Source organism: Talpa occidentalis, unplaced genomic scaffold (genome assembly GCF_014898055.3).
Source record: "Talpa occidentalis isolate TD23 unplaced genomic scaffold, MPIMG_talOcc4v2.1 talOcc4.5, whole genome shotgun sequence".
NCBI classification, from domain to species: domain Eukaryota; kingdom Metazoa; phylum Chordata; class Mammalia; order Eulipotyphla; family Talpidae; genus Talpa; species Talpa occidentalis.
Window position 1 is genome coordinate 94,585,441 of NW_023604861.1, and position 19,194 is coordinate 94,604,634.

The window sequence follows — 19,194 nt, forward strand, 5'->3', positions numbered from 1 at the left end:
CTACTTCAGACATCCTTAAATCTTTCAGGACATCCTCATGTCAGTGTTAGGTCATGGGCTACTGACAGCTACTCCCGTATCATTTTCAGGAAAGTAATAATTTAAGCGGCTAACAGCAGTCTGTGAGAGCAGTATTTCCCTTTAGCATTTATAAAACGGTAGGAAATTCTTTATGTGTTTTTAAAGATGGCTAGGGAAACCTGTACTTACTTGCACAATCTAAAAAAGCACAGAATAGCCTACTAGGTAAATTAGTGAACATAGACTGCCATAAAAAGTGAGACAAAGGAAGATGAATCTGTCATACCTGCTGTAATTTCAAACAGAATTTTGTCAATTTCCATTTCTGCTGCTTCTTCCATTTCTTCCTGATCATCCATGCTGTCAAAGGTGTCCTCCAACATCTCCTCTATGATTCCAGCCTGAAGACAGAATAAACCTTGTCACTTCCCTCAGTTAAATCTGCTCCCAACGACACTTCTCTAGGTTCAGCATCAGGCTGAGTTCTGTTGTCTCCAAGCCCATTCGCCCTTTTAAGGGCTAAAAGGCAACCTAGGTGGTCACAGGCAACACTGGATGCTGTCCTGCAGAAGGCCAAAAGGACACCGCTCTTTAAATACAGCACCAAAATTAGAAGGTGCGCTAATGGCTACCAGTAGAGTCACAAACTATACTCAGGGTAACCCCGACTATGATGGCAGCTCTTGGGGAGCAACTTGCTGATAGATGAGCATATACCCTGAGCTCTCTTGGGAAGCATTTGCCCTAACATTGCCAAATATAATCTGTGAGTGCAGGGCTGAAGCATGGTATGAAAACTGGTTAGAATCACAGCAGACACTACTGTGACAGCAAATACCAAGAGCAGGGTAGCACTCCCTCAAAGCCCATAAAAGGGTTGAAGAGAACTGCAGCATGTCCCGGTTACACCTGCTGGCAGGATCAATCTAATGGGTTGATAGGAATCAGTCAGTTCACCAAAATCTGATTTATCTAACAGTATTTCAGGACCCAACAAAGGAAGGACTGCCCACTCTGCTGTGAGTCCTGGGCCTGGCAGCCTGAGGGCAGCCAGACAACTTTTGCTGTCAAAGTAGCGTGGCACCACTGCCCGGCACAAGAAAACTGCTCTCTAACAACACACAGGCCCTGCAAGTCTGTCTTGCTGAGCAGTGTCCTCAGTTTCCAGGTAAGGTCCTACTGAGGGTTTCGTTGTTGAAGTAAAAGGTTGGAACTATTTCCCTTAACTTCAGAAAGGGGCCCAAGACATTGTGGGCAGAAGAGGTAGGAAGGGGGAAAGCTGGGAAGCTGCCTAAAGAGAAAAATCCTGACTGCTTTACAACCTGCAAGTCTGAGCTCCTTGCTTTGTACTTGAAGTTCCCACGAGTCAAGGAGCACCAGCCTTGGTAGCCTATGGTAGCACCAGCCTTGGTAGCCTATGGTAGCTCCAGCCTTGGTTCCCCTCAACCAAGGCATGTCTCTTATTGATCAGGCTGCTGATGGGATCAGATTAAAAGCAAGCTCTCCCTGCCTTTCTGTTCCCAGTTCACTTAATTATATGACTAACTGGTACCAAATCCTGCCTATTCTCAGACCTTTTCCTCTCAACCAAAATGAACAAGTTCACAGTAAAGGTCACATAGGTGGAGCCCTCTTGCCTGAGTGAGCAGTTGGCATCTTAGTGCTGGATGCTACTGTGAAATAGGTTCAATACATCCTAGCTCGAGTATGGTTCCGAATATGTGTATACCATAGCACAGAGATGCATGGCCCACAAACTGTAAAATACATTTACTATCTAGCCCTTTTCAGAAAGTTTGCCAATCTCTGATCTAGAACCACCTCCTTGCCAGTTTCACTAACACACCCCCAGAGCAGAGGACTAGGTTATTTTTTGTCTCTTTGCTCATACTCCTAGCTGTCTCAGTCCTGCACAGTTGTTTCCTGCGCCCCTTGCCTCCCCTGGAGTTCTGGGTATACCTGCATTTCTTCTATGGGGTACTCTTGCACTCGGGCCAGTTTCAGCTCAACTCAGGTGGTATCAACCAATGTTAATATATGCTCCTCAGTCCTTAAAGGAATTTGTGTCTAGCATGACTTGTCATCTGGAGTGGGACGCAGGGTCATCTCCAGGTTACCTTCATCATCTCTTTGGACAACTCCCTCATGGTGGCTTGGATTTCTGGAATCTTCACAAGACTCTGCATGGCCTTCATCACTTCTGTGCTCTTCTGTAGGGAACCGGCCACTCGCAAAACCGCTAGAGGGGAAAAGTAACAGGATTCTAATTATAAGCCATTCCAGTAAAAGGCAGTAGTGGGTGATTTTCCAAAGTTATTTGTATACTTTTAGTATACATTCTTGGGCTAGCTGACCAAGAAACTGACTTTTTAAAAATGTGTGCTGCTCAGCAAACACTGGTACAAATCCTTGGCTGGCCAATCTGAAAAGTGTCCTGAAGGCCTGCAAATGAACTTCAGGGAAAGCCAGCTAGGAATGACTGACACCCAGGACAAGTCTTACATGGGAAGAACAGTTCTAGACCTTGCCAGAGTACACAAGCCTATGGATGGTGGCTACTCTGTGAGGAACCTGTCACTGGTTCTCAGGAAAATGAAAGAAATCAGGACAAGATAATGTGAGTATATGTGTACATCACATGTTCTCTGCTAGGGGAACATTTTCTGTAGTCTGAGATCATACGTACACTATATATTCTTTATAAGAAATCAAGGTAGTAGTAAAGGATCACCTCCCCACTCCACTTAAGTCTTTAACATGTCCAAGTTGGCAACCCTCTAAATCTGTTTCGAAATTTCATGAGACTTAAAGTTCTGAAAACTGCTATATACACAGCAAACTGCTCATCAAAACTGGGGTACAGACTTCTTCCCAGCACTGCAGTGCCTAGCTAAACCAGAAACCCCTGCAAATCCAGACTCTAGAAACTTTCACATGTAAGGGAAAACAAAACATAAGGAAACAAGCAAACAGGGAAATGCCTGTTTGACACAGTTTTTTAAATTTTTCTAAAGGAATAAGGAAGCTTGCTAGTTGCATAAATTATTTTATTTCCTTTAACGTTGGAATGGGAAAGTAAAATGCTTATTAAGATTAGTATAGCTACAGAGAAAGTATCAAGCATCTGTATGCCCAATACGAATATATGACAATGATATAAAAAAGATAATTCTAAAATGTTAAAGTTACTATCGTAAAAAATTAAGTGATGTGAAGAAGTGAAAAAGGATGAAAATAAAGCAAATTCCATATAGTTGTTTGAATTATAAAAGTCTGATGTCTACCCAGGCCCATGTTTTATCCTAATTTGCATCCTGAGCTGTATCAGTGTGTTTGAACTTGTGCTCAATCTTTTCTGAGCTGAATTAGTAAAAATAAGTATAAAATACTTATTAGTAAAACAGATTAGTAAAAATTGCTAATTAGTAAAAAGATGGAAGAAAAAAATTGGTGTGACAAGTGTTACGTTTAATACCAAAACACTTGTGTTTTATAAAAATATAAATTTCCTTGGTTGTTAAAAGAAACATGAGAAGGAAAATTCAATAAAGTGGGGAGGGGAGAAGGCGCAAACATTAATTCCTAAAAGATTTGATTTGATAACCAATCAAAAAGGATTGTTGGGTAAGGGATTTTTAAGGAAGTCAAAATAAATGTATGCTGTACACTGGAAACTCAAAATAAATACATAAAGAAATAGATACAGGGCCTCCCCGGTGGCGCAGCGGTTGAGCGCTGGGTTGCGAAGCTGCCCGCAGCCTCTGTGGCACAGGTTCGATCCCCGGCTGCTCCCCGGCCACTGGAGGAGGGTCCCACATGGCGCACAGACCTCTCCTGCCGCCCGCTGCTCCCCTCAGCAGTGTACTTCGGTCCTTCTGCCTGCTCTGCTTCCCGCTCTGGCTCTGGTGAATTCTCTCACCCTCCCACGCTTCTGACTGTACCCAGTGCATGTATAAACAAACAAACAAATAAATAAATAAAACATGCCTCTATTAAAAAAAAAAATCTATTATAAAAAAAGAAATAGATACATAAAGATACATAGATAAAAAAAATACTGAAATACATTTTGATGCACTACAAGGAAAAAGGTATAAAAATATTTTATAATAAAAAGTCAACCCTTGAAGAAAATGAGAAGTCATAAACTAGAAGAAAATATTTGCAAAAGACATATCTGATACAAGTCTGTTATCCAAAGTATATTAAGATTTATTCAGCAGTAAGAAAATAAATAACTCAATTAAAAAATGGGTAAAGACTTAGACACACAACCAAAATAGATATACAGATGGCAATAATGATAAGGCAGTCTACTATGTGAACAGGAAATTAAAACTAAATCAATGAGATAACCACCATGCACTTACCAAGAATGGTCAAAGTACAAACACTAGCAACAACAAAGACTGGTAAGGATGTGAAGCAAGAGGAAAACTCATTCCTGGCTTGTGGAAATGTAAAATAGTACAACTACTTTGGAAGTTTGGTGGTTTCCCACAAAACTAGACCTAGTCTTACCATATGATCCAGCAATTATGAACCTACGCATATATACATTTCAGAAGGCGAGTATACAGGAAATGTTGAAAGGAGTTCTACAAGGAAAGAAAAATCACAACAAAAAACCATGAGCAAAATGTTAATAGGAATACAAAATCAGAAACAAACAAGAATATTATGAGTTGACCAAAAAACAAAGAGGAGGAAGAAATGCATGTAACCTGTACAGTTAAAATTGGAGAGCTGACAACAGCTTATAATGGCCTTTTTAAGATGTGTTAAGTTTGTTATAATCCCCATGGTAACCACTAACCAAAAATTTAGAAAAGAGGCAGAAGAAATGAAAAAATAGAATCACTAGGGAAAAGTATACTAATAAAAAAAGAGAAGCAAATGGAAAAAGAAACAACAGAAAGATAAATTTAAAAAAAAGTGAAAGTAAATACCATCTATCAACCAATCACCCTAAATGTGAGTGGCCTGAACTAGCCAATTATAAGGCAAGAATGACAAACTGAGTTAAAAAGTTTCAGCCATCTATAATTTGTTTACAAGAGACACATTTAAAACTGAAAGACAAAAATAAAATATAAGGTTGGAGCACAATGTTTCATGTCAACTCAGAGAGAAGAGCAGGAATTGATATTATATCTGATAAAGACCTTCAGCCACAAAAGGTAATAGGGACAAAGATGGACACTACAAATAATAAAAATATGAACAAATAAATGAAGTAGAAAATGAAAACTCCAAAAGATTAGTGTCATGAGAGTTGGTATTTTGGAAAAAATAAAATCCACAAGCCCTTCAGAAAGATATGAAAGCAGGCAGCACTCCGTCTCCCCATCTGTGACTATGCAGGTGCTTCCTTTCGCCAACTCTCTCCCTCTGCAGGGCAGCAGCCTCCTGCCTGTCCGTGACCTGTACCTGCCGGGACTTCTCCTCACTGACCTCCCTCAGTGGACGCAGCTCTCCTCAAGGCCGCCCGCCTGCAACCATTCAGGCCTCTCTCAGCAAACCTGTCCCTTTTGGGGCAGCTCCTCCTATCTGCTTGTGTCTATGCAAGTGTCTTTTATGATCCTATCCCTTTTCTAATAAACCTGCTCTTTAAATATAAAAAAAAGAAGAAGAAGAAAGATATGAAAGTAGACTAAACTAAGTGGAGGGACAAATCAGTGATCTTGGCAATAATTCCCAAAGGATCCAGGTTGAAGAAGAAAGAAATATGAAGGGGGAAAAAAAATGAAACACTTTGAGAGCTATTCAGTCCCATTAGTAAAGGCAATAATAAGGGTATTCCAGAAAGAGAAGAGAGAAAGGAACAGAGAAAAAAAAAAATATTTTTGGGGGGGAACAGAGAACTTAAGGAAATAAAAGGAAAACTTCCCAAGCTTGGGGAATTAAGTAAATATATAAATCCATGAAGCCAAAAGAAACATTCTCTCTAAATGTAATGAGACCTGAAGAGGACAGAGTTCTGAGACTATCAAGACAAAGAAAGAATACTGAAAGCAGCAAGGTGAAAAAAAGCTGTCAGTCTATAAAGGTACCTCCATCAGGCTGACATCAGACTTCTCTAAGAAGTCTTTTATAAAGGGAAGAGAGAATGGAGGGATGTACTCAAAACAAATTGCTAGTGAAGAATATATATCCTGCAAGACTCTCCTTCAGATATGAGTGAGAAATAAAGGTGCTCCTTCAGGTGGTACATATATAATGATGAGTGTTGTCTTCCTGATGCATTGATCCCTCATCATTGTATAATGTCTACCTCTATCTCTTGTAGCCTTTTTTTAGCTGGAAGTCAAACAATACAGTGAAGAGGCAGGTTACAGAATTGATTTACAAAAATCAGTTGTGTTTCTATATGCAAACAAAGAGATAAAAAGAAATCAAGAAAACAATCACATTTAAAAATCTTATCAAGGGCCTCCCCGGTGGCGCAGCAGTTGAGCGCTGGGTTGCGAAGCTGCCCGCAGCCTCTGCAGCGCCGGTTCAATCCCCGGCTGCTCCCCGGCCACCGGAGGAGGGTCCCACATGGTGCGCAGACCTCTCCTGCCGCCCGCTGCTCCCCTCAGCAGTGTACTTCGGTCCTTCTGCCTGCTTTGCTCCCAGCTCTGGCGAATTCTCTCACCCTCCCGCGCTTCTGACTGTACCCAGTGCTTGTATAAATAAACAAATAAATCTTAAAAAAAAAAATTAAAAATTAAAAAAAATAAAAACCTTATCAAAAAGAAATACCTAGGGGGCCTCCCTGGTGGTGCAGGTGTTAAAGTGTCAGTGCTATCACGCTATCACCAGCCACTGCAGCCTGAGTTTGCTACTGCCCAGGGAGCTAAACCACATGGCTTAGCAGACCTCCCCTATTCACCTGCTGCTCCCTCAGCAGGTTCCCCTATTTCAATAGATCTGCCTGTTCTGCTTCCCACTCTGTTTGGTGAATTCTCTCACCCATCCCCACACCTCTGGCCTACACCCCAGTTCTTAGATGCATAAATAAAAATAAATCTTTAAAAAAAATATCTAGGAGTAAACTTAAGAAAGAAGATGAGGGACCTGTACAATGAAAATTACAAGACATTATTAAAATAAACAGAAGACACAAAGAAATGGAGAGCTATTACCTGTTCATGGACTGGAGAAATTAACATTGTTAAAATGGCCATCTTCACCAAAGCGATAGGAATTGATACAGACTCAATACATTTCCTATCATATCTGCTATTGGTCAGTAAGAGGGGCTTTGGCCAGGACAAGGGAACTGATGAACACTTACTTTTTTATTTTAAATATTCCTGTAGTGAATCTAGAAAACTTAAATAAGGGACCAGGAAAAAGAATAACTATAAGAAAGAAATTATCAAAATCAACAAACAACTATGAACCAGAGACACTCTATGGGGGGGGGTAGGGGGCAGGGAAAGAAGGGATTGAGGTCAAAATAAGGAGGCTGTAATTGTATGGGGAATATAAAAATAAAATTTAAATTAAAAAAAATAAATATTCCGGTAGTATTTCTTAATAGTAAGCCTGTATAACTTTTAAGTTATAAAGACTAAAAAATAATGAAAAATGTGCTTTGATTCAGAAGATTGGTTTAAATACCATGGCATACTTTGTAAACTCACAGTCAGGTGCTCTAATCAAAGCAGACAGACAAAACAAACTCGGCCAAGGAAAGAAATCACAATAGGTACTTGGCCTTCTCTTTCACTGCCTTTCTCACCCTTCTAGACTCTGCTCATTCAGTCTCTGCCACCAAAATCATGCCATGGCTGAGCAGTCAGACCTGCTTCATTTATTTTGTTTATTGCAGCAAAGTATGCATAACACAAAATTTACCATTTTAATTATTTCAAGTATACAGTGCATTAAGTACATTTACCACCACCATCCATTTCCTAGAGCTTTTTTCATCTTCTCAGAATGAAATTCTATACCCATTAAACTTTTCTCCCAGCCTCTGGCAACTACCATTCAACTTTCTGAATCTGACCATTATACCTACCTCACAGAAGTGGGATCACACAGTATTTTTCTTTTGTAATAGGCATATTTCACTTATGCCTTCAAGATTCATTCAAGTAGAAAAATATGTCAGAATTTCATGTTTCATTGGTTTATATATACCACATTTTGTTTATCTGTTCATCTTTCAACTTTACTAAAAGAGTAAGTGTTCATCAACTCCCTAGTCCTGGCCAAAACCCCTCTTATCAACCAAAAACAGATATGATAGGAAATGTATTGAATCTGTATTCAATTCATATTGCTTTGGTAAAGCTGGTCATTTCAACAATGAATGTTTGGGTTGTCCTTTCTGGGTTACCTTTTATCTATTGTAATGTTGCTGTGAACACAAATATGCAAATATCTTTTTGAGTCCTTGCTTCAATTCTTTGTGTATATACCTAGAAGTAGAATTGCTGGACCATATAGTAATTCTACTTCCTGTCCTACCTTTGAACCTTTCTCTTAACTTTCTCCCCCAATCAAAACATACTCATCATCTGTCTTATTCCAGAAGAAGCTGCTATCAGGAAGCTGTCATTTGGAAATGACAATGTATTAATAGCTGACAAGGCTTAACAGATTACCCCTCCCAGAGGCATGTGCATTTTAATTGGGGAAAATCTTAAGGAAAAGGAATAATTTCATCAAAAGGTGGCTTTTCAAAGATGCAACAGGTTGGGGGTGACATGAGGGAACATCCAAGGGAGAGAGGGACAAAGACCTTTCAAGAACTCTGGTAACACTATTTCCAGTTATTTCTCTTCTCACAAAGATTCCTCCCTCCTGCCCCATTCGAGATTCTTCAGTTACTTTTGTTGTGTTTAATTTGCCACAAGCAACATCCTACTATAAATGCTGTCAACAATTCTGCCTGGGGCATCGCCCCCACCAAATACTGCCTTAGGAAACTGGGGAAGCAGAATGATGCTCATGGAGCTTGTCTGGACTGACCAGAATAAACTCTCCTTTCTTATGCCTGTATCTAATCCTGGGAATCCAGTGTGTTTTAATGGCCCTGCAAGTTTTTGCAGGTTCAAGGACTTGGAATATTTCAGATTTGTCTAAACCTTCCTCAGGACACATTTACTCTGCATCAGAAACAGTTTCTGACAGTGTCCTCCCTGCCACTTCATCCCATTAGATTACTTTCTCCAGACCCTGCCAGTTACCTCTCAGGTCCCACTGCCTCCCCCTCCTTGCTGCACCTGCCCTTGGTCTTACAGTGCCCCAAGGCTTTTTACTGTCTATGAAATTAAATTCCTCAGCTTAATGCCCAAAACTCTGTCTCCAAATTACCTTTGCAGCTTTACCTCCTACTGCCCCAATTAATACATTCTTAAAAAACTGAATCAAGCATTATTTTCTAAACAGCCCAAAATATTTCACCTATGCCTTTGTGCACCTTAACCCCTCTACTCAGATGCTGCCCCAATTCTCCCCCAAATATTGGGTTTTCAGAAAAGTCATGACATATTTTTAAATTCATCATGACTTTTCCAACAACCCATTAGTTTTCCTTTGAACTCCCACTGCACTTTATCTGCACCACTGCTATAGCATGTCTCAATTTGTCTTTAAGAACCTTTGCTCTCCTAATGACTGTAAAAACTATCTTCTTTACCTCTTTACTCATCTTCTTGTCCATCCTTTCCACTTTTTTGGGGTGCCCCAACCTCCCAGATTTTTCTTAAGTGTTTTGAATACACATTTTTTCCCAGCTACAGGGATTTCACCCATGTTGGAATCCCCTCACCTACACCCCCCACCACATACTTAATTGCTCATCCTCCCTCAGATATCATTAGTAGCTAAAGGAGCCATCCTTGAGTGTATTTACCTTTACAGTTTGCAAGAACCTATCAAAATTTGCAATTACAAATACCTATTTTTTATTTTTAGGTATTTTATTAAATATTCTAATTTTATTAGATATTTAATGTATATATAAATTATATATTTAACTTTATTAAATATATCTACCCTATATCTAATAGGCAATGATTGTACCTGTATGTTTACTATTTTATCCACAGTAGTCAGCAATATAACTAGGGGCTGAAAGAAATGTATTCATTAAATTTGCCTGAAAAGACAGGGGAAGATCTCATGAAACTTACACTTACTCAGGTCTCCCCTTTCCTGTCCCCTCTCCTTAAAAAATGAGAAATAATGCAAGAAACACAGAAACTTTCAAAATGGTTGTCAGTAACAAGGGAAAAACACTGATTTCATGAATTAAGATTTCTTTAAAGGAACTATCAGAGAACTTTTTCCTGGAAATTAGCATGGCTAAAATTAATAATTCCTCAGAAGAAATGGAAAATAAAGTTGAGGAAATTTCTCAGAAAGTAGAACAAAGACAAATTTATGATGATAATTACCTTAATATTAGGAACCAAATATATAGCAATTACAATTTCCAGGCATTGAATTAATCCTCAATCACCCTTTGGATAAGGTATTATTTTCAAAATGGAAAATAAGAAAGAGAAGAAAATTAAAGCACCAGCCTGAGAAATCCAACAATTGACTGTAATCTTTTGTTTTGGGTAAGAAACAGAAAACACACTGGAAAGGAAATAAGCACAAGGACACATCCAAAACTGAAGGACAAGGGGCTATAAATCTTATGGAAATACAAACAAAATTATATGATGTCTTGAGATTCTGAGGGAATTGGGAGCAGGTGGGGATAAAAACAAAGACGAGCAGCCAAAATTTTTGTATGGGCCTATTAGTTCTGATAGGCCCATTAAGACATGAGTTGAGAAAATAATCATACATTTAAGTGATAAAATCAGGGATGAAAATAAAAGATTGGAAATCAGTGGCATTTAAGTAACATGGTTGGATGAGATCAACTTGAGGAAAGAGGAAAACTGCTGACAATCTACAACAAAGTCTTAGAGTACAAAGATCAAACAGCAGAGAGTTTACTTTTCAGTTGTTATATAAAGTCCCGACATGTATTTAAAACATCATAAAAGATAAGATCCTTTAAATAATAAAGGATAACTGATTATGTGTAATACATAAAGGAACTTTTTGTTATGTTTACTAAAGAAAGTACATGCTATAGAAGAGATTATTTTTTCACTTTAGATTAATGGTTAATCTGCTAATAGGCTTGGTGAAAAAGACAGAAAAAACCCACCCGGTTCTGGTAGGAATAAAAGTTCCTAAAGCCTCTTTGAGAACAATTTTGGAATTCTAACAAAATTTAACCAAACTATTTTAACCCAGCAATTCCATTTTTGAGTGTATAACTATTCTAAAAAACCTTATTCAAGTGCAAAAGTGATGACACTCACAGCATCATTGTTAGTAAAAATTTATAGCCTAAATGTCCATCAATAGGGAAGAAAAATAAATGTGATATTCCTATGATGGAATATTTACTGTAGGAATAGCAATCATTATTTCAAAAATACAATGTTAATTTGGAAAAAAGGTGCAGAATACTCTGTGTAGTATACTACCATTTATACAAATGTTAACATTCCTGATAATGGTTATCTCTAGGGAGGCTGAAGGGGAATGGAATTGAGACTACATATTAAAGGAAATCCAACTTTAGTAATATTGTTTTATTTCTTATATAAAACTGAAGCAAATATAACAAAATATCTGATCTTATTAGTTCGAGGTGACAAATATATAAGTATCAGCTATATTATCCTGTGTCCTTTATCTCTGCAACTGGGGAGAGAAAGAGACTGTGCATGGAGTGCTTTACTCATAGGGAAAAAGGGCAGAATGAGCAATAAATTTTCTGATGTTTACTCAATAAAAGATATACTGAAAAAATTTAAAATAAGCTTATCATGACCAACTGAACATATATCTTTTCAGCATGCTGCAGAAAAAATAGGGAATAAATACAAAATTTTCCAATACTGGCTGTGTACAGGCAAAAGTATTTACTTGAGCTTTCAAAATGACAGATAAAATTATTTCTTTATGGCAATGAACTTTTGGCTTGTTCAAAAGGTACCTATCCTGGTGATGTTTCCAGTATTTAAAGAGCCTGAATACTTTACGCTAGGGCTGAAATAACAGTTCTTAAAAGCTCAGAACATGTGGCACAGTTTATCTTATTTTTCACTTTTTCCCAGTTCATGATTATTTTCTTCAGTGTCTAGAGAAAGAAACTGATGATATACTCATTATCAGGCATATTAAAAACCATATTCAAATGTTAAAATTTAACAAAAATAATTTCAGAGGTAAATACAACCAAATGATGGATTATGTACTCATTTGACACCATCCCCAAAACGGAAAAGTCTTCTAACTTTTGAGTGTGATATACGTAATGAATCTAGTGTCTGACAGCGGATTTAAAATATTCTTTAGTGAAAAATTTCTCCATATTTTTGAGTCCTCACTCAGTCTAAATATTCAACAATCATTTGTTGCCATTCTCAAAGTATAATAATTCTGAGCTAGGATGTCTTCATTTTACAGAAATTAAGTAAGAAGAAAATCCATTTGGAGATAAAATTTAACCTATTACTCAAGCTGTCACCACCTTGGAGACAGAAGCTTGTCAAAGACCACAAATGGTATATTGGATGCTGATACTGTTTATTTTTATTTAAAACATTTTAATGATTTTTTTGTCAAACTGATAGTTTACATGCATGCTAATACACCTTATGTAGTCTACATATTCCTAAAATGTGAAGAATCATTAGGTAGAGAAGCAGTGAGTGGGTGAGGCTGAAAAGATGAGTGAAAGCCACTGACAAATTTAGTCTCTCTAAAAATTTTGCCTAGGGCACACATAGGCCCACTTCTTAATCCTATGACTCAAACTCTCACATCACTTTGTAATAGAGGTATTCTATTCTAAATTCTAAATAAAGATTTATATATAAATTCTGTCATTAGTTCAAAAACAATGACAGGGCCTCCCCTGGTGGCGCAGCGGTTGAGCGCTGGGCTGCGAGGCTGCCCGCAGCCTCTGCAGCGCCGGTTCGTTCCCCGGCCACCAGCAAGGGTCCCACAAAAAAAAAAAAAAAAAAACCCACAAAAAAACAAAAACAATGACAAAAGAAAATGAGTAGTGATAGAATAATAGTGAGAATAATTTTTTGTATTTGTATAACTAAGACTATAAAGAATAAAAATCAAAGCCGATTATTATTCTTCCTATTCAAGGAAACTAGTGTTGTTAATAGCAAGAACATCAGCATCTGTGAAGTGGCCATAAGGTGACTGCCACTTACCCAGCTGGTTCTTCATCCCCATGAGCACCGAGTTCATGTGCGCTTTGGATGCATACAGCTTGCTCACTGCCTTCCTCGACCTGATCATCTCTTTGGCCAGAACCACACAGACATCCTTCTGACCTTTCTTTGCAGCATCTTTCACAGATCGTTTCACTTTTTCTTCTTCTCTTTGGATATCTAAATTCAGAAAACACAAAAATTAAGGATAAACAGGAGGTTTACTGGCATTCATAGCTTACTGTTCTTACTGTGATCTAGATGTGCCTATTAAATAGGAGAACACAGAACGAAATAAAGTGTGGTGAGTATTCACTATTTCTTGAAAAGACAACATTAGAGTAATTTAAGAGTAAAAAAAGTAAATCCTTTTTTCTAAAACTGCTCTTGTGAGCCCACTCTAACATTTGTTGTTACTGATGCTAAGAAACTTTAAAAAGTCTGTAAATACATTCCAGAGCTTGGTCTAACAAGAAGTAGTGGTGGGCCTCCCTGGTGGCGCAGCGATTAAGTGCTGGGTTGTGAAGCTGCCCGCAGCCTCTGCAGCGCCGCCGGTTCAATCCCCAGCCACCGGGTGAGGGTCCCACATGGTGCGCAGACCTCTCCTGCCACGCCCACTGCTCTCCTCAGCAGTGTACTACGTCTGTCTGCCTGTTCTGCTCCCTGCTCTGGCTCTGGTGAATTCTCTCACCCTCCCATGCTTCTAACTCTACCCAGTGTTTGTATAAATAAATAAATAAATCTTAAAAAAAAGAAGTAGTGGTTCTATGATCATCAATGATTTATAAAAATCTGCCAACTTAAGGAACCCCTTAAAAATAAAAATATCAAACAGTATCAACAAGAAATAAGCTATACTTTTATGAGCAGTAGTTAGTTACTGTGGTTAAAAAAAAAATGGTAAAAAAATAAAAATTACCATCTTAACCTTTTTCATTTATTTACTTTATACAAGACAGTGCTTCTTTATGAAATATGCAGGACTAACCAAGGCATTGAATTATTCTCTACAGACTTATAAGTGGCCACATTTTTGTTTGCCCACTACCATCCCTTCTACTCTTTTGACTGTTTCTTTCTCCCACTGCCTTCTTGACCTCAGAAGCCTCACTTCATTTTGTCTACTAGTTTTTATAAATACTTTGCTTTGTTGAATTATCTGATTTGTAAACATCTTTTATTTTTTTATTTTATTTTTTTTATAGAGGCATGTTTTCTTTCTTTCTTTCTTTGTTGTGTTTATACATGCACTGGGTACAGTCAGAAGCGCGGGAGGGTGAGAGGATTCACCAGAGCCAGAGCGGGGAGCAGAGCAGGCAGAAGGACCGAAGTACACTGCTGAGGGGAGCAGCGGGCGGCAGGAGAGGTCTGCGCGCCATGTGGGACCCTCCTCCGGTGGCCGGGAAGCAGCCGGGGATCAAACCGGCGCCGCAGAGGCCGCGGGCAGCTTCACAACCCAGCGCTCAACCACTGCGCCACCGGGGAGGCCCTGTAAACATCTTTTAATTGGTGAATTCACATCATTACATGTAAGGTAATTATTGAGACATAGGTGCTTATTGCCATCTTGTTCCTCATTTTTTAATTTGCCTTTTTTATTTTGACATCTTTTTCTTTTTCTTTTTTTTACATCATTGTTTCTTTTTAAACAATATTTGCTTTCCCCCACCCCCTCAGGTGTAGCCCCCATAGAGTTTCCTTCACCAATGCACCCGTGCACCATCACCACAGCCCCCTATGCACCTCCCTCCCTCTGATCCTTCTTTCTCCTCCTCCCCTACAGTATGTCCCTGATTTCTAATTGTCCGTTTTTGCTTTTTTGTGTTTTGTACTGTTATTTTTTTTTACACTGATGTCTTATTTGGTTCCCCTATATTCCTGCTTAAGTGAAACCATCCGATATTTTATAATATTTTATAATTCCTTCTAGCTCCATCCAGTCATCTATTTTTGGGCATTTGGGTTGTTTCCAGGTTTTACCTATTGTAAATAGTGCTGCAATAAACATAGGTGTATAGGTGTTCTTTTGAATAAATGTTTTTGTGTCCTTTGGGTAGATCCCTAGGAGTGTAATTGCCGGGTCATATGGTAGCTCCATTTCTAGTAGACTGAGGAACCTCCAGACAGCTTTCCATAGAGGTTGGACCACTTTGCACTCCCACCAGCAATGTAGGAGAGTTCCTTTTTCACCACATCCTCGCCAACATTTGCTGTTGCTTGTTTTTTTGATATGTGCCATTCTCACTGGTGTAAGGTATGACATTCTTATGTTTTAGTCAGGGATTATGTCCACTGCCTCATGTGTTCCTTCTGTGGATTTCTGTTTGAAGATTCTACCGAGGCTGGTATATGAACTATTTTTGTGGTCCGTTGCATGAACTGGTCTCAAATTTGCTTGATGGGCCCTCCTCCTCCAAGTTGTATAATCTGGGAGTCTGGTTTTTTGTTGAGGGAAGTCTCTTCTTTCTTGTTGCTTTAACAATAGCTCCCTTTAGTAAGTACTTCTTTCATACGTGGGTTGGTGTTGATAAATTCTTTTAATTTTTGCTTTTCAGTGAAGTTTCTTTTTTTATTTTTTTTAATTTAAATTTTATTTTTATATTCCCCATACAATTACAACCCCCTTATTTTGACCCAATCCCTCCTTTCCCCACCTCCCTCCCCCCCATAGAGTGTCTCTGGTTCATAGTTGTTTGTTGATTTTGATATTTTCTTTCTTATAGTTATTCTTTTTCCTGGTCCCTTATTTAAGTTTTCTAGATAATCTTGCAGGATAAAATATTCTAGGCTGGAAGTTTGCTGAGTACTTTAAATGCCTTCTAAATATCTCCCTCCTGTCTGTAAGGTTTCCACTTAAGTTTGCAGTCAGTTAATAAGTGTTTCCATATTGGTTATTTTCTTTCTCTCAATGTTTTTAATATTCTGTCCTTGTCATTCATTTTTAACAGCTTGATTATAATGCCTTAGAGTGTGTCAGTCTGGTATTATTGCTTGGAACTCTTTGGACCTCTTGGATCAGGATGTCTAGTTTACTTGAAAGGGTTGAATGAGAGGGTTCTCAGGAATTACTTTAAATTTTCCATGTCTTTCTCTTTCTCTTCTGGAATCCCCATGATATGGATGTTATTTTTCTTTACATTATCCCAAACAATTCTTACGCCGTCTTTCTTCTTTTTCTTTTTTCTCTTTGTGGTTCTATGGGTTTGTTCTCTGCTATCATGCTTACAAGCTTACTAATTTTCTCCATTACTTGTGTTTATCCTTTGTTGATGCCTTCTATTGTGTTTTTAAAATTAAGTTATATTTTTTAGATCCATTAGTTCTAGTTTTAACAGTCTCATATTTTCTTCATCTTTTTATTTTATATTATCAATTTTTTTGTCTTAATTTGGCAAGCATGGCTATAACTGTTAGTGTAAACTCCCAATAAAACATTTTCTGTAGTTCTGCTTGATTGAGACTTTCTTGGGGTTTTTTGCTCCAGTATTTGTGATATGTTTTTCTTTCTCTTCATTTTCAATTTTATGAGTTGTAATAGGGAGTTACCTTTTCTTATCTTAATAAATTAGCTTTATACTCCTTCTATAAGAAGTTGGGTATAGGGCCTCCCTGGTGGCGCAGGTGGTTGAGCACAGCGCTGTGAAGCTGTCCGCAGCTTCTGCAGTGCCGATTTGATCCCCGCCAGCCTCGGAGCAACCCACATGGCAAGCAGACCTCTCCTGTCTCGTCCACTGCTCCCCTCAGCAGTGTATTTCGTCAGTCTGCCTGTTCTGTTCCCCACTCTATCTCTGGTGAATCCTCTCACCCTCCCATGCATCTAGCCTGTATCCCAGCTCTTGTATAAATAAAATAAATCTTTAAAAAAAAAAAAGTTGGGTATAATCCTAGGTTGTTTTTTACCCAGGATCTTTAAGTCTATTATTTCACAGACTGACACCTTTGTACCTGTTTAGAATGACAGACACTGGTGCCGGCAAGGGGTAAGAGGTAGGAAGGAACCAGAGCAGTAGAGCATTGAAAGGTCACCTCCAGGAAGCACTAATGGTTCACCAACTATAGTGCCTCAGTTTCCCAGATTGTGTGGTGGGGATCCTCCATGAGGCAAACTTCTTGGCTAAAATGTCTCATAGTGGCCTCATGCTCTAGGCTGTGCTGAGTAATGGATGTAGCCCTGGGTGAGGATTATAGTTGAAATAGGGCCACAAGCTAGAAATTTCTCTTTGCTTTTTGAGTAAGAAATTAATCCTGGGTGCTTGCTCCTGTTATTAAGGTTCAAGTGCAAGTGCATGTGTATCTGTCTAATTATGATGTTTTCTTGCTACACTGAAACTTTTATTAATGTCCTTTGTCTCTTATTTTTTTAGTTAAATTTTATTTTGCCTTATAGTTGCATAACAAATTCTACTTTCTTACTATTTCCACAGAATATCTTTTACTGTCATTTTACTAGTTGTGTCTTTGGATCTAAAGTGAATCTCTTGTAGACAAAAAACAGGGACATTTTTTGTTTCTAAAACCTTGAGCCAAACTCTTAATTGGAGACTTTAATACACTTAAAGTAATTACTGATAAAGAGGAGCTTATTTCTGTCCTTATATTCTATAGATCTTATACATTTTTTTTGCCTTTCATTTTCTACATTGTCTTTTGTGTTTGACATTTTTGTCATAAAACATTTCAATTTCCTTCTCATTTATTTTTTATATAATCTAAAGCTATTTTCTTTGTGGTTACCATAGGGATTACACTTAACATTCTAAAGTTATAATATTAATTGGAATTTATATGAGCTTAACTTTAATAACATACAAATATTTCAGTTCCATACAGGTTTGCCAGTGTTCCCTAATGATGTCACAAAAGTACATGATTATGTATTATATATTCAATATATAGCCTAATAATTTTATGCTTATCCTGAGCTCTGCTGAATTTGCTTACAGCTGTTTTCTTTTTCCTTATATATGAGGATTCTTTGGGATTTTCTATACGTAGAATCAGGTCATCTACAAATACATAGCAGTAGTAAAAGAGAGCTTAAAGAGCATTTAACAGGATAAATGAGCTGTGAACATGAGAATAACTATAATGATCAAAGCACAAAATAGAAATAAACAAGGATTGTGAGACTCTAACTGAACTTATGAAACTTTTTAAAGATGACACCAATTGAATGGCTGTGAATTCCAGCTGGGTGGCAGCCAGACCTGCCAATAAATTTGAGAAAGAGCACATTTGATAAAGAATATGGAAAATATTTTTCATTTGGTGAGAATGATTAGGTCTCCTCTTACTACCAAGAAACACAAAGACCAAGATGAAAGACTAGGCATAGGTGGGGGCTGCCAAAATGACAGCCCCAGTGCCAGTCATGATGTGGAAAAGTAGTTACGCCAACTGCCTGTCCTGGCCATACCACCTGGCTTTGGTAGAGATAATGTTCTCAAAACGGTCTAGCCTGAACAGACCAAGACAGACTGGTTTGACTATGCTTTACATAAACAACTCAGTTTGTCTACAACTGTGATATACAGCCCTCACCAAGGGTTTGTCTACTTGTTCCTCCTGTTGTGATTCTTGCCCAGCCCTGGTCATCATCACAATTGCCTTGGCCTGCAGTTTTGCTTCCCATGCTTGCCAACTCAAGCCACTCCAGGCTTGTTCCATGAAGGGGTTTCCATAGGAGCATTTGGCTCTTCACCCTTAGTAAAGGGGTCCTCTAGTAATTCTAAGCATTCACCACATAGATGATTCATTCCTCAACAAAGGGTTTAATGCACAGAACATATTTTTTTTGAACAGAAAAAAATAAAGACTAGTAATTAGAAAAGATGAACTTATTTTTGAAATTACTGTTTTAGTGAATGGGAAGATGTGCATGAACTGTACCAGAATTCCTCATGACTACTATTCTCCCTCAGGCCAA

The 19,194-nt window shown here is 38.2% G+C and overlaps 1 protein-coding gene across 3 annotated transcripts in view; it reads right to left on the reverse strand.

Moving 5' to 3' along the window:
* LOC119259147 (E3 ubiquitin-protein ligase RNF103) overlaps positions 1–19,194 on the reverse strand; it is a 72,807-nt gene that overhangs the window by 8,498 nt on the left and 45,115 nt on the right. For all 3 annotated transcript variants that reach the window (XM_054701813.1, XM_037527783.2, XM_037527780.2), the window contains 3 exons: positions 13,269–13,448; positions 2,139–2,260; positions 308–422 (listed from right to left, as the gene is read on the reverse strand). In XM_054701813.1, the coding sequence (XP_054557788.1) occupies positions 308–422; positions 2,139–2,260; positions 13,269–13,448 (417 nt within the window). The remainder of the gene's footprint in view (positions 1–307; positions 423–2,138; positions 2,261–13,268; positions 13,449–19,194) is intronic.